Genomic DNA, 12,583 nt, shown 5'->3' with positions numbered 1-12,583 from the left:
AACGAACATACATAACAGAGAATATATCATATTAATGTTTGTTTTTCCCCAGAAATCCAGAAAAGTGTTTTTATTTGCACATTATTGCTCATAACCTTTATATTAGTGAAAAAATTAAATGCCAGTCAAATTTTAAACTACTGTCCAATCCACAATCAAGTTAACATGAAGCACTTGGATTTAAGCCAATCTAGTCCCCTATAAACTGGCACTGCCTATCTAAACACATTGACTTCATTCATTTCAGTAGAACTTACTTCCAAGTATATCTGTTTACAATCTAAAGAGTTCATAATAACTGGGTCGTGGCTTGGACCTTCCACTAGTTATGGTCAGTTGTATATCCTCTTCTGCCTTCTCCAGGAGCCCTGTGATCAACTTCAGCTAAGGTTGAATTCATGCATAAATAATATTTACCCCCTTATGATGGCAACATCATATGAGGGCTTGCATGTGTGTAAGACTTAACACTAAAGACAGAGCTTCAGTGTAGCCACACATCACACCAGACCATAATTTCCCAATGGCAGTAGTTCATATATTCAGCTGCAAACCCTCAAGTGACAAGCACTGAGTATTGCCATTGGGTACTGGATATAACTGTGACAATTCAGTCCCATGAATACCATGTTCACTTTTGACATGCTAAAGCCATCACAAGATGATGTAATCTCATCAGCATCACTTGGTGAATATCTCTTGTGAAAGCAAGGTGCATAGTGGGGCTACGTCAAAAAGTTTGTTATGCACCACTTAAAACTGATAGAATAAAACAATTTAATGATGACTACAATATGTCAAGAGGGAATCATGCCCAACTTTTACCCTGGCCCTAAACAAATGGTTTGGAATTAAAACTACTTTATTTCAGTGGGTTATTTCCAACTTTAGAATCAATGCACAAGGCTATAATCCTAAACACAAGCTTTATTAAAATTAAGCATGCTTCAGTTTTGTTTATTTAATAAGGACTGTTAAGACCATGCTAAATTTTCTCTCCCATTTTAATTAATGGGACTTAAAAGTGCTTCACTTTGCCTGGATCAGGTCATGTCCTTTTAACTAAAGCCCTGACCCTCATTATGTAACCCATGGTTACAAAGTCAACAGTATTGTGCCAACTATCTCCCTGCCCCCCTCTCCATATGTTGACACACTTTTAACCATACCCTTCATCCTCCAGGGATTCAGCATTGTCTGCAGAGATCTGGGAAATCTGGGTTTGGGGAGAGATCCTCCCCATGACTGAGGATACTGGTCACCCAGCATTTTGAGTCATGGTGAGGATCTCTTTATTAGAGAGCATTTATCTCTCCAAACTCTGTATCTGTGGAGTGGGGTGGTGGTGGTGCGCAGCAGCAATACAGAGCCTGTCAAAGTGAGGCTATCCCACACACTTCTCCTGGCACTGAGTGAAGAGGACTTAATTACAGTGCAATCCTAAACAGGTTTATTCAGAAGTAAGGCCCTCCAAGTTTGATGGGACTTTCTGAGGTTGTTCACATGACCACCAAGAGTGCAGGGAGGGTGAGGATAGGGCAGGATAGCACCTATCTTCTGCCCAGACAATCCGGCATGGTCCCTGGCCATACAGCTCGTGCACCTACATGCCCAGCACTTCCATGAGCCGCACAGTGTTTGAGAGGCCGGGAAAATGCATCCCAGGCTCCAGATATCCCACAATACATCAGACGATTAGTGTCATGCACTGGGAGATTCCCTTGTAAGTTGGTTACTCAAGGCACCCGGATCTGTGCATGCTCGGGCTGTGTGCAGCTCTTCTACCCAAGTAATTGGTAGGGTAAAAAAAACCAGGCTACCCGGGAGGGCAGTGCCACGATCAGTCTCAATCCCAGTACCACACGTTCAGCCCTACCCAGGTAAGACTGCCCAAGCCTGGGTAGGTTTTCTTGTGTGAACAGCCTTTCTTTCTAATAGGTTTGCTTAGGATTGCAGCCTTAGTTCATTCCAGTCATTTGCAGAGTTTTCCTTCTTTTAAGTGACTTTTGCCATTGCACTAATTAATTCAATACATTTGACTGTTCTACTGTTTTTTTAAAAATGAGGATTTTGTCCTTTTTGCTTTTACACTGGAAACAAGCCTTATTTCACATATAAGAATTTAGTAAGCAATGAAGAACTCCCTAAATGTACTTTGTCATTGTAAACATATTTTATTTAATTTTTTAAAAAAGATTATTAATGCTATTTGTTTCAACCTGTGCAGTCATATTTAATAAAGTAATCACTCATTGAATTTAGGAATGGAGCACTTGAGCTAGTGGGCCACAGCTTTATCTATCTCCAGTCTTTCCTCAGCAGACACCTGTACTGAAATTAAAGCTGTATTTTTAAAGTTTGCCACAATAATTCATCTGTCGATCCCTGCAAAGTGTTACTATGTTCTAAACAAACATTAAAAAGAGGGAGAGAGCTCAGTTTTGCTGAGTTGAAAATTACCTCTACCTGAATTCAGAAAAAGAGTGTGCAGTTAGCGCCATGGCAAAAGGCTTGAGAGAAGAAGGGACAACTGGAATTAAAAATCAGTAAAGTGCTCTATTATTATCAAAAAATTCTACTCCTTTGATAAAAAAAAAATACAGGGCTGTTGAAGTGCAATAGAATTTGGCTTGCATGGAATACAGCATCACAATTGAAGAAAACAAACTGCTGTTTTGTGTTATTTCCCCCCCCTGCAGATATTGATGGGAATTTATTGAATGCAATTTAAGAATAATATACTTCATCTCTTTGGATATTGACCAGTTCCATAGATCCACAAGGGGGCAGAAGGATTACAAGTTGTTCTGATGCTTGTCTCCATTTTATTACTCTGTTTAAATGCCGGTGTTCTCCAGATCTCCTTCTTAGAGCCCAGCAGTGGCATCTGATCTGGAGATCATGAACAGTTTCTCTTTATTTGTATATTGTCTCTGAATTTTCAAAGGTGGCTGCTCAGTTTGTTCTTTGCTGGTACCCTCTGAGGGGCCTGTTTCCCCACCGAGATGCACACCACAGTCCTGGGTTTTATGGGCTGGGGTGTTGGCAATAGATTCCAAAGAGGTGCCTGTCTCCTCCAGAGGAGTGTAGCCCTTATTGCTTCTGTACTGATCACATTGAGAACTCTGGGAATCTCTCCTACCCGCAGGTGGCGTAGGAGGGGGAGAGTCCCCCAGATCTAGAGATTTGGAGTAGCTGGAAGAAGAAGCCTTGACTAGAAGACTGGAGTCGAGGTCTGTGCTACTGTCCAGAGTCTGAGAAAGTTCGGGGGAAAGGGATCTCCTGGCATCAGGGAGGCAGCTTGTGCTCTGACGTCTAAGGACCGGCTTGTGCTTGCCCGTGCCAGGCAGTACCGGATGGCCTTGCCCTGTCTCCACATAGCCGCTCCTGAGATCAGTCAGGCTGAGCTTGAATTCTCCCCGTGGAATCTCCCTGGCCCCTCGTTCCCCCAGTGGCCTCCTCCAGCCACAGCAGGCTCCATCGGTTGCCTCCCCCTGCGCCAGTGGCAGCAAAGTGAAGGCGCTGAGTGAGGAGCCCACAATGGAACTGGCAGTGCTATGTTGATCCCAGCTCTCCGGGGGGCTAAAAGGGGGGCTGCAAGCAGTTCTGGCCAAGGTAGCTCTCTCCCGATAGATGCTGTACACAGCTTCTGCCAAGCTGGGTGGCTGTGGCTGCCTAGATGAAGAAAAGGAGGAACAGCGTGGCGATGAAGCCAATTCAGGGGGGGACAGGGAGGCCCCCGCAGCTGGGTGCCAGGCGCTCTTGGTGATCATGGCACCGGCCCCTAAGGCTTCTCCAGAGCCACCACCAGGTTTCAGCTCCAGCCCCCGAGATTGTACATAGTTTACAAAGCCATTGATGGGAACCGGGGCAAGAGCAGCCGAGGGGGCCCCATCCTTGGTCCGAAGGCTGTGTGCATCTATGACTGTGGAGTAGAGGTCCCTCAGGTTTATAATCTTGGTCTTCTTGTCACGATTCTCATGGAGCACCGCATTGGCGCAAATGAAAAGAAAGATGCCAATGCCCATGATGAGAGGTCCAAGCACTTTCAGCTTGTCTGAATGCAAATACTGAGAGAAAATCTGAAAGAGGAAACTTGCTGAGGTGGAGGAGGGCGAGGGGGCAGGTGAGGAATGCGGGAGACCTTTCTTGTTGCTAATGAAGGATATATTGGTTTCTGAGCCTTCCAGGTGAGAGTTCGCTGGATCTTCTGTCTGGTTCCTGGAGTGGTATTTGGCAGCACCACTGTGCGGTGACAAGAACTGGCGGCCCCCAAAGCTCCCTGCCCAGTAAAGAGGCTTGGGCCAGTAGCCCACAACTGCCAAAGCAATCCCCACTAGCAGCACCAGGATGCCGCAGAGAGCAATGAGGCCTGAGACGGAGCAGAGTTTGAGCTTGCCCTTCACCACCACCACGTCGTTCTTGCGTTTCTTTTTGGCTTTGCGCTTGCGTTTGGGCACTTGGCTCTGAGGCCGCAGGGGGTCCTGTTTCCTGGCTGAGATCCTCAAGAGGCCTCCAGTAGCAATCATGGCTGGCTAGCCTGGACACTGTTCCTGACAGCAGCTCCGGCTCCTGAAACAAAAGTGGGGGAACATTATGAAAGCCTGAGGAAAGCCAGCTCAACAGCGCACCTTGCACAGTCCCTTTTAGCTTGCAAATTGCAGTTCACATCAGTTTTTCTTAAATCTGCTCAGTCACTAGTGACTAATCTCTCTCACATAAAGGTGTGTGTGTGTGTGTGTGTGTGTGTGTGAGAGAGAGAGAGAGAGAGAGAGAGAGAGAGAGAGAGAGAGAGAGAGAGAGAGAATGAGAATGAGAATGAATGCAGCAAGTCCAGACCAGTTGTGGGGGGAAATCCTTTACAATGGCTTCATGATTTACTGGCATCCACAGAACAGCCACTCAAATAAAATGTAGCTGCCAATCTGATCCTGGGCTTCACTGATGAATAAGGCACTGAGTGCATTTGCAAATGAAATGGGGTAGGGATTGGTGGGAATTTGAAAGAGAACACCCCTGCTAACTGGGCAAAGAGGCACCTTCGAAGTGGTGACACTCTCATATTTAGCAGAGGGTGAGCAACTGTCCTCATTCAGTCCAGCATAGCATCTCTCCAAAGGTTGTTGCTGGTGTCGGCCTTGTGTTTCTTTGTAAATTGTGAGCCCTTCTGGAAACCATTTTTTTCATTGGGGTAGTGAGAAGCAGCATGGTGTAGTGGTTAGACTAGGTTGGACTAGGACAGAGACTCAAGTTCAAATCCCCGCTCAGCCACTGGGTGACTTGGAGCCAGTCACTTATCTCTCAGCCCAACTTACTAGTTTATTTGTGTGGAGAAACATAACCATGTATATCACTCTGGGCTCTTTGGAGGAAAAACAGGATATAAATGCAAATACAAAATAAAATAAAATAAAATTCTCAAGAGGTGGCATAAAAATTCTTATTTCCACATATTGTTCATGGAGAGGTTTATCTCTTTGTGTGAATCCTAATCTACCTACAAAGCCTTGCTTTTGCACTAAGCCCCACATGGCTGGATCTCATCAATGACCCCCTCTTCCTGGCAGCTACCCAATATACAAACTCCAGGTCAGGAAACTCCACTTGTTACTTCTGATCAGAGGACCCTGTCTTCTTTCCCTCATAGCTCCTCTGCCCCCACTCAGTCCTGACAATGGATATCACTGCATCTTAATTTGCAGAGAAGAAGCTGCCATTTCCCCTCACCTTCAAAGGTGCACTGTTTCAGGGAAGCAGAAGTGAACCCCTTTCTCCTGTTCTTTTCACCCAATGCTCAGTATTGGCTCTAGCTAGGCAAAGCCCAGAGAAGCAAACATGCTGTGTAGGAGAAGGCGTAATCTTACAATTTCACCTGGCCAAATTTACAGCAAGCATTCCTAAGATGTGTTATGCTAAGCTTCAGCAAGTGAAAAAACAATGCAAGAGAGACTACGTTGTTGGTGGTTTCCATTTTCACCTTGGGCCTCCAGGCCTATACCACAATAGGAAGGGACATGGACGTAATTACTTGGGTTCCAAATGGGTTCCCAGTGAAAGGAGCCCAATGGAACAAATATTCTAGCTCAGATATTAAGTTCCTGCTATTGGCACTGTGTCAGTGAGGTGGCACTTAGCACCCATGTTGTGCTAACTGAGAAACTGAGATGGATTCAAGGCACACACAGAGAAAAAGGATTTGTGGGGCAACAAGGATGTTGTCCTTCTGTAGCAACTTAGGAAGGAGTATGTCATGAGCAAGGGCTTTGCCCTTCCTATTCTAGCAATATAGGAACATAAGAAGCCAGAGTCCTTCTACTAGCTCAGTACTGTCTACACTGACTGGCAGCGGCTTTTCCAAGGTTTCAGGCAGGAGTCTTTCCCAGCCCTACCTGGCGATGTCATGGATTGGACCTGGGGACTTCTGTTTGCAAAGCAGATACTCTACCACTGGGCTATGAACACAAGGCACCCAAAGGTGGCACTGTTAACAGTGCCAAGACCTGGCTAACTGATCATTGCCAAGACCTGCTAACTTCAGCAAAGTGGCTATATTGTGTGCCCTTAGATCATGCCCTGGGTTCTGAGTTCTACTGCATCTGATATTGGTTCTTTCTGGAATGGAACCTTATCTCCAGGTGAATATCCCCCCCCCGCAAGCCCAAGCATGTTCATTGTGATGCTAGGCTAGCCCCCACCTCTCCCCAACAGAAGTGGCTGACTATGAGGCCTCCTAGAATATGAAAGACAGGAACTCTTTTTGCATCATGAAGGTTGAGTGAATGTGTGGAGGAGAACCCAGAATTGTATCTGCTGTGCTCCTTTCAGACTTCTTCGTGTTCACTGAATGTCTGACTTAGCCTATATACATGCATTGTGTAGGATCTGGATATACATGTAAGTTCTACATATATGCAGACCTTCACATAAGTGCATGCAAGACAGTGAGCACAATCCTTATTCTTCTCTTCCATGCATTCACCATGTGTGAAAAGGGCCCAAAGTACAGTCTAACCAGGCAAATACCAATGAGTTAGAGGATGCAGAATTCTAGCACTCATTCTACAAAAGGGTAAGCCATGAGGACGTGAAAGAAGGCAGGGATATAAGTAGCATAGATGCCTTAGAAGACCGGATAGACTAATGAGGAGAAAAGTGTCATAGGTTAACTTTTTGTACTCTAAAGTTACTGACAGTATTTTTCTCCCCCACCCCACCCCACCCCACCCCCAGCTTGGACGTTTGGATAGAATGAATAGAAGGAAAAATGAGCCCTGCCCAGATGTTACACTGTACATGCATACAGATGTCTGCACACATGTACATGTTTTTGTGTGAATGATTGTGCATGCATTAATTTTAAAAAGTGAACCTGAGTACAGATCTCCTCAAATGCAGATTACAGTTAGGAAGTGAACTATTGCACATGTGTTGAGCAGAATAAGTGAATAGCAATAGGTGAATACAGATGACAGGGCACAGATGATACATGCCCTGAACACAACATGTGAATAGGGCTCAACTTTCCTTTACATCTGCTCTTCATCACAGTTGAGGACAGAAGCTGAGTACTGCTGTCTTTCTTCTATCCTAAATGCAGACTTATGCCATCTCTCACAAACTCTTTTTTCATTTGTTTTAATGATGGGAAAGTCTGTCCCATCTTTCTTCCACCAGGGAGTTCAAGGTGGAATAAATGGGGTTCTTGGGCAGTCCCCTATCCAAGAAATTGCTTAGCCATTTTAACAAGGTTGCTGCATTATTTGCCCTCAGACTATTCCCTGGTCTTTGATTGAGTCTCTACTCGTTTCATTGTCCCCACCCTCCATGGACAATTGGTTCCTGTTAAGCACCACTCTAACCCCACTGATGTAGACTGGTCCCTTTTCTATATGGTGGGGTGTCCCAGTATGTATAGTTGCATGTAGGGTTCCTTGTCAAAGAAAGGTTTCACTTTTTTTCATGTGGCATAACCCAGATCTTCCATTGTCTCTTCTCTTATGAGTCTTGTCTTTTCCACATCTGTTCTAACTAGGATTATTGAAGCTATGATATGACAAAGTCTGAGGGAAAGGAGTGAATAAACAAGTGGGCCTGAAGTGGTAGGAGAAGCATTTGTGTGTATATATGTGTGCGTGCGTATGTGTATGTGTATATATACATACACACACACACACAGTGGCAGAACATACATCCCTGACTCTGTGCGCAAAGTATGAGAGATTTGTTGTAATTGGACACAGCAGCTGATTAACAAATGATTAAAACTACCTAGAAAAGCACTTCAAAACCAAACTTAGGAATAAACTACTGATGGCAGTTTAGAAAGAAAACAGCCTTTCTTTAAAGTTATTTATTCTGCAGATTTCGGTTTCTTCTGCCTTATGATACCTAAGTAGTGAAGTATTTTTCCATTATTTTCCGGGGTTGGGGGAATCTTGGTATAGCCTTAATAACCCCTGAAGCCCAGCTTTAATGAAGTATACTATCTTCTTATGAATGTGTTGACTCCTGTTTTTATCAGAGGCTGCTAAGCTGTTATTCTAGCCTCAATGCATCTTTTTTGAATGTGGCCAAAGGGTTACAAAGGGCTTAGGTATGCTGAAGCAGGAGAGAAATGCATTTCGGTTGGAAGGGGGGGGAAAGAAACACAATTAGAAGGCAATTAGAATTATTTTATTTGGATCACTCTTTTATTTATTGCACTGAACCTGAGTTAGTTATTTATCTAGACATTATTTATTGCTGTCAATCTACTAAGGAAATAACCTGCTGTCCATCTACTAGGGAAATAACTATGCTAATCTCATGAGAAAGTTTATTTAAACCAATTCCTCTGATGTCATTTTTTAAAAACTACACAGGGAAATCTTTCTTTATGCTTAGGGTGTGAGTATATTCTCTACATCTGTCTGATTTGGAATCATGTATGATGCTCAAGGTAATTGGTTATGTAACACCAGTGAATTTTCAACCCATCAATGTGAGAATGCAAAGGGAACAGAAGGATACTGTGCTAAACCTGATTAAAAAAGAGAAGGATACTACTTTGAATCACCAGGGGAACAAATCATGTTCTTGTGATAAAGCAGCCTGAAATAATCTGCAAGGTTTTATTTACATCAGCATCAGGGCTCCTAATCGCAATATTCAAATAATGAAGCAACAACTGAATATTCCGTGATTCCTTGCAAACTGTACAGAAGAGTCTGAAAATACTCAAGAATGATGTATCCCTTACTTTCCCCAGAGTGTCTGTTTATAAGAACGAAATATAAAAGCAATCAGATCAACATGCTGCATAAAGTTAAATCCTTTGCCTTGAAATCTCTTTAAGTCAGCATCCTAGAAAATCTTGTTTCCTCATCAGCTAAATATCTGTTTCCTGAATATTTCCAGATTCAGCAATTTTCTGATTCATTTACATTCCTTGCATTTCCTTGCAAAAATACTCCTGCTTCTCACAGTGCACCTAAAAGTAATTCATCAACCAGTTGACCCTTCCCTTCCCTTGTATGATTTGATTTTTAGAGTAATTGGTTGGTGGGGGGGATGTAATAAGGCTTGATTTTTTTTTTAAGGTTCAGCTTTTGATGTAATGAAAAATTACCTCACCACACCAATAGACAGGGATCTGTATGAAGTAAGATGGGAAAGCAGATGCTAACCATTAAACCTGAATCATGCTTGCAAAATAATATTAGCAGAGCGTAGCAAGGGCAGAGGTGGGTTTCCTAAAAAGCAAAAGATACTTTTTATTAATGTGCTATGAGGAAATCCTGAGAAGGATTTAGGACTTGAGGAACATGCATAAGGTATAGCAATGTGATTTCTTCCACCTCATAGTTTTATTATGCCATACTATTTTATTTTATTTTTTTAAAAAGCCCAACCAGTTCATCTTTCTTCATCTTCTCTCTATTTTCCAGGATTTCAGCTGTGTTTCATGTCTAAAAGATATATAACTGGTGAGCACTAGATAGTAATAACTGAGGTTAAGGTACTTGCTTCTAAGCTTTCTTTCTTTGCCATTATAGCTAGCTCAATGTATATATTAAAAAGAAAAGAATAATTATAAAAATATAACAATTATAAAAGAATATAACAATATTTTGCCTCCACCGAGATAAATTATTTTGTCCAACACAGTGCACCAATTAGCCACTTGCTCCTGGGAGGGACTTTCATGCCTGCAGCAGCAGCAGCAGCAAGCAGCAGCAGAGTTTAAACAGTCCTGCTTTGCTTGGGGTGCCCTAGGGACAAGGGCTAATAAACCACTGGAGCTAACATACCTGGTGCTCTGTTGTCCTACACAATGTAATTAGAAAAGTTGTCAGTGCCCTTTGGGTATAGTGTTCCATGGATGCAGCTGCATGATGGACAGTCCGTCTGGCAGCGGACCTAAGGACTGGCAAGGAAGGGGAACAGCAGCACAGCTTGCTCTGAAGTCGGCAGTAGGGCAACCACGTCTTTCAACTTTCCAAATCAAAACTCACTGCTGAAGAAAACCCTGCAAAGGTGCCTTCATCTGTCAGATGCCTAAGCCATCACCTGTGCCCATCTGTCAAACAACCCCCCCCCCACCACCACACACCCCTCCACCCCTCATTTGATAACCTACAGAAGACAATCTCTCTCCCGCCCCCGCCCCGCACTTCCCACCACCTCCCTTTTCAGGAAAGGATGGCGCCCCAAACTGCTCTGCCTCGGTTTCAAAGGGACCGTGTGGTAGGGAGGAGAGCGAGATCTTGACGAACCCAGTCTTCCTTAAGCCCAGCCTTTGGGGGATCCCCAGGTGAGTTTGTGGTTCAAAATGGAAGCATTTGTGTAAGCGAAGCATCTCTCTCTCGCTCTCTCGCTCTCTTACCAGGGAAGATCGGAGGACGTCAGAGCCGTAGGCAAGTTCCACAGACCCGAGAGAGAAACCATGGAGAGAAACTTTGCAGCCCAAGTGGACACCTTGGCAAAGACACACCACCAGCCCGCCGCCTCCACCGCGCCGGCTCCTTAACGCGGCCACTTGCTTATATAAATCCCAGGGAGTGGGGCGACTGTATGGCAATGGGCAGCCTCCTCGGATCCACCGAAGCCAGCCATGGCAAGGAGGAGTTGCTCCCAAGGGCGGCGGCGGCGGCGGCGGCAGCAGCTCCTGCTCCAGCAGCCGGCATCCTTCCCCGCTTCGGCGGCGCTCGCCCTTCTGCCAGCCAGGGGCACCCTCCGCGGCTCTCCTCTCCTCTCCCTCCTGCCTGGCTCTTGTTATTGTTGTGGCTGCTGCTGCTGCTGCTGCTCTCGCGGCTCGCTCCTGCTGCCCGCTGGAGGGGCTGCTGATTTGACGCCACGGCTCCAGCTCCTGAATGCTTCCGTGAAGCTGCGGCTGGCCGGACCCATTGCTGTTGCTAGGAGACGGGAGCCATGACACAGGGAAATTGCTGCAGGAGGGTGGCAATCCGTCCCTTCCCAACTCGCAGCGGCTGCTGTGTCAGGAGCCCTCCTCAGCGCCCTCGCCTCTCTCGCCTAGTGCTGCCAGGGCCGCCCTTGGGGGCTGCGCCAGGGCTCAGGGCACTGGCAGGGCTGTGTGTGTCCGGGCCGCACTCTGGGTTGGCAGCCGCGGGAGAGCTCTACCGCCCCTGTTGCTTCTGGAGCCCAGCTGCCACCCGCCGCAGCAGCTGCCCTCCAACTCAGCCCCACCACCGCACGCTCTTGTTTGCTGAGCAGAGTGTGCCACTGGGCCTGGCCAAGTTGGAGGGCAGCTGCTGTGACAGACAGGAGCTGGGGCTCTGGGCTGGGAGCGGGGCACCTCCTGGTGGAGTGCCGCTTCCACCTTCTGCAGACGCGGCCCTCCCAGAAGTGGCGCTTCAGCTGAACAAGGCGCACTCCACCAGTGGCGGTGGTGTGGAGGTCTCCCTCCACCACCGGCCCAGAGCTTATTCCTTGCTCTCTCCAGTGTAGCCCTCTGAAGAAGGCGGTGGGGGGGGGGGGGGGGCAGGCTCCATCTTCACTGTGTCTCAGGACCCACTTCAATCTTGCTGTGTCCCCGCACCTGCTTATTCAGCCAGCCCCATGGAGTACTTACACTGGGGGCAGGGAGATTTGAGGGTGGATCTCCCCACCGTTGCTGCTCGTCTAGCAGTCTGTGTTCTGGGCTTGGCGTGATGGCTCTATTTGCCCACCCCTAAGAATGGCACTACCCTGCTTCCCTCCTCCCTCACGACTGCCTGTAAGCAAAGCAAGAGATAAGCCGAGAAGCCCAGAGTTCCTGCTGCCCGTTGCCTCAGGACTGGAGAATACAATGAATACTAATACAACAAATATTTATATACCGCCTTTTTCAATAAAAGTTCCCAAAGCTGTTTACATAGATATAAATAAATAAGTAAAATGGCTCCCTGTCCCCAAAGGGCTCACAATCTAAAAAAGAAACATAAGAGAGACACCAGCAACAGCCACTGGAGGGATGCTGTGTGCTGGGGATGGACAGGGCCAGTTGGTCTCCCCCTGCTGAATAAAGAGAATCACCACTTTAGAAAGTTGCCTCTTTGTTCAGTTGGCAGGGGACACAAACTCTAAAGCCGTGCTACTGGAAGAC

The 12,583-nt window shown here is 46.0% G+C and overlaps 2 protein-coding genes across 4 annotated transcripts in view; one reads left to right on the top strand and one right to left on the bottom strand.

Moving 5' to 3' along the window:
- Positions 1-12,583, top strand: part of LOC128323107 (uncharacterized) — a 179,414-nt gene that overhangs the window by 84,658 nt on the left and 82,173 nt on the right. The gene's annotated exons all lie outside the window — the stretch shown is intronic.
- Positions 56-12,169, bottom strand: TMEM200C (transmembrane protein 200C). 2 transcript variants are annotated; one of them, XM_053245803.1, is made up of 2 exons: positions 12,071-12,169; positions 56-4,572 (listed from the first exon to the last, which is right to left on the bottom strand). In XM_053245803.1, the coding sequence occupies exon 2, from the start codon at positions 4,527-4,529 to the stop codon at positions 2,868-2,870; it is 1,662 nt and encodes a 553-aa protein (XP_053101778.1). In that variant the 5' UTR covers positions 4,530-4,572; positions 12,071-12,169; the 3' UTR covers positions 56-2,867. The 2 variants fall into 2 exon arrangements, with proteins under 2 accessions (XP_053101778.1, XP_053101776.1); XM_053245801.1 differs by lacking the exon at positions 12,071-12,169 and adding an exon at positions 10,865-11,690.

The sequence above is a fragment of the Hemicordylus capensis genome, chromosome 4 (genome assembly GCF_027244095.1).
Source record: "Hemicordylus capensis ecotype Gifberg chromosome 4, rHemCap1.1.pri, whole genome shotgun sequence".
Lineage (NCBI taxonomy): Eukaryota > Metazoa > Chordata > Lepidosauria > Squamata > Cordylidae > Hemicordylus > Hemicordylus capensis.
The sequence above is the reverse complement of the archived record's forward strand: the minus strand, read 5'-3'. Positions and strand labels throughout refer to the sequence as shown.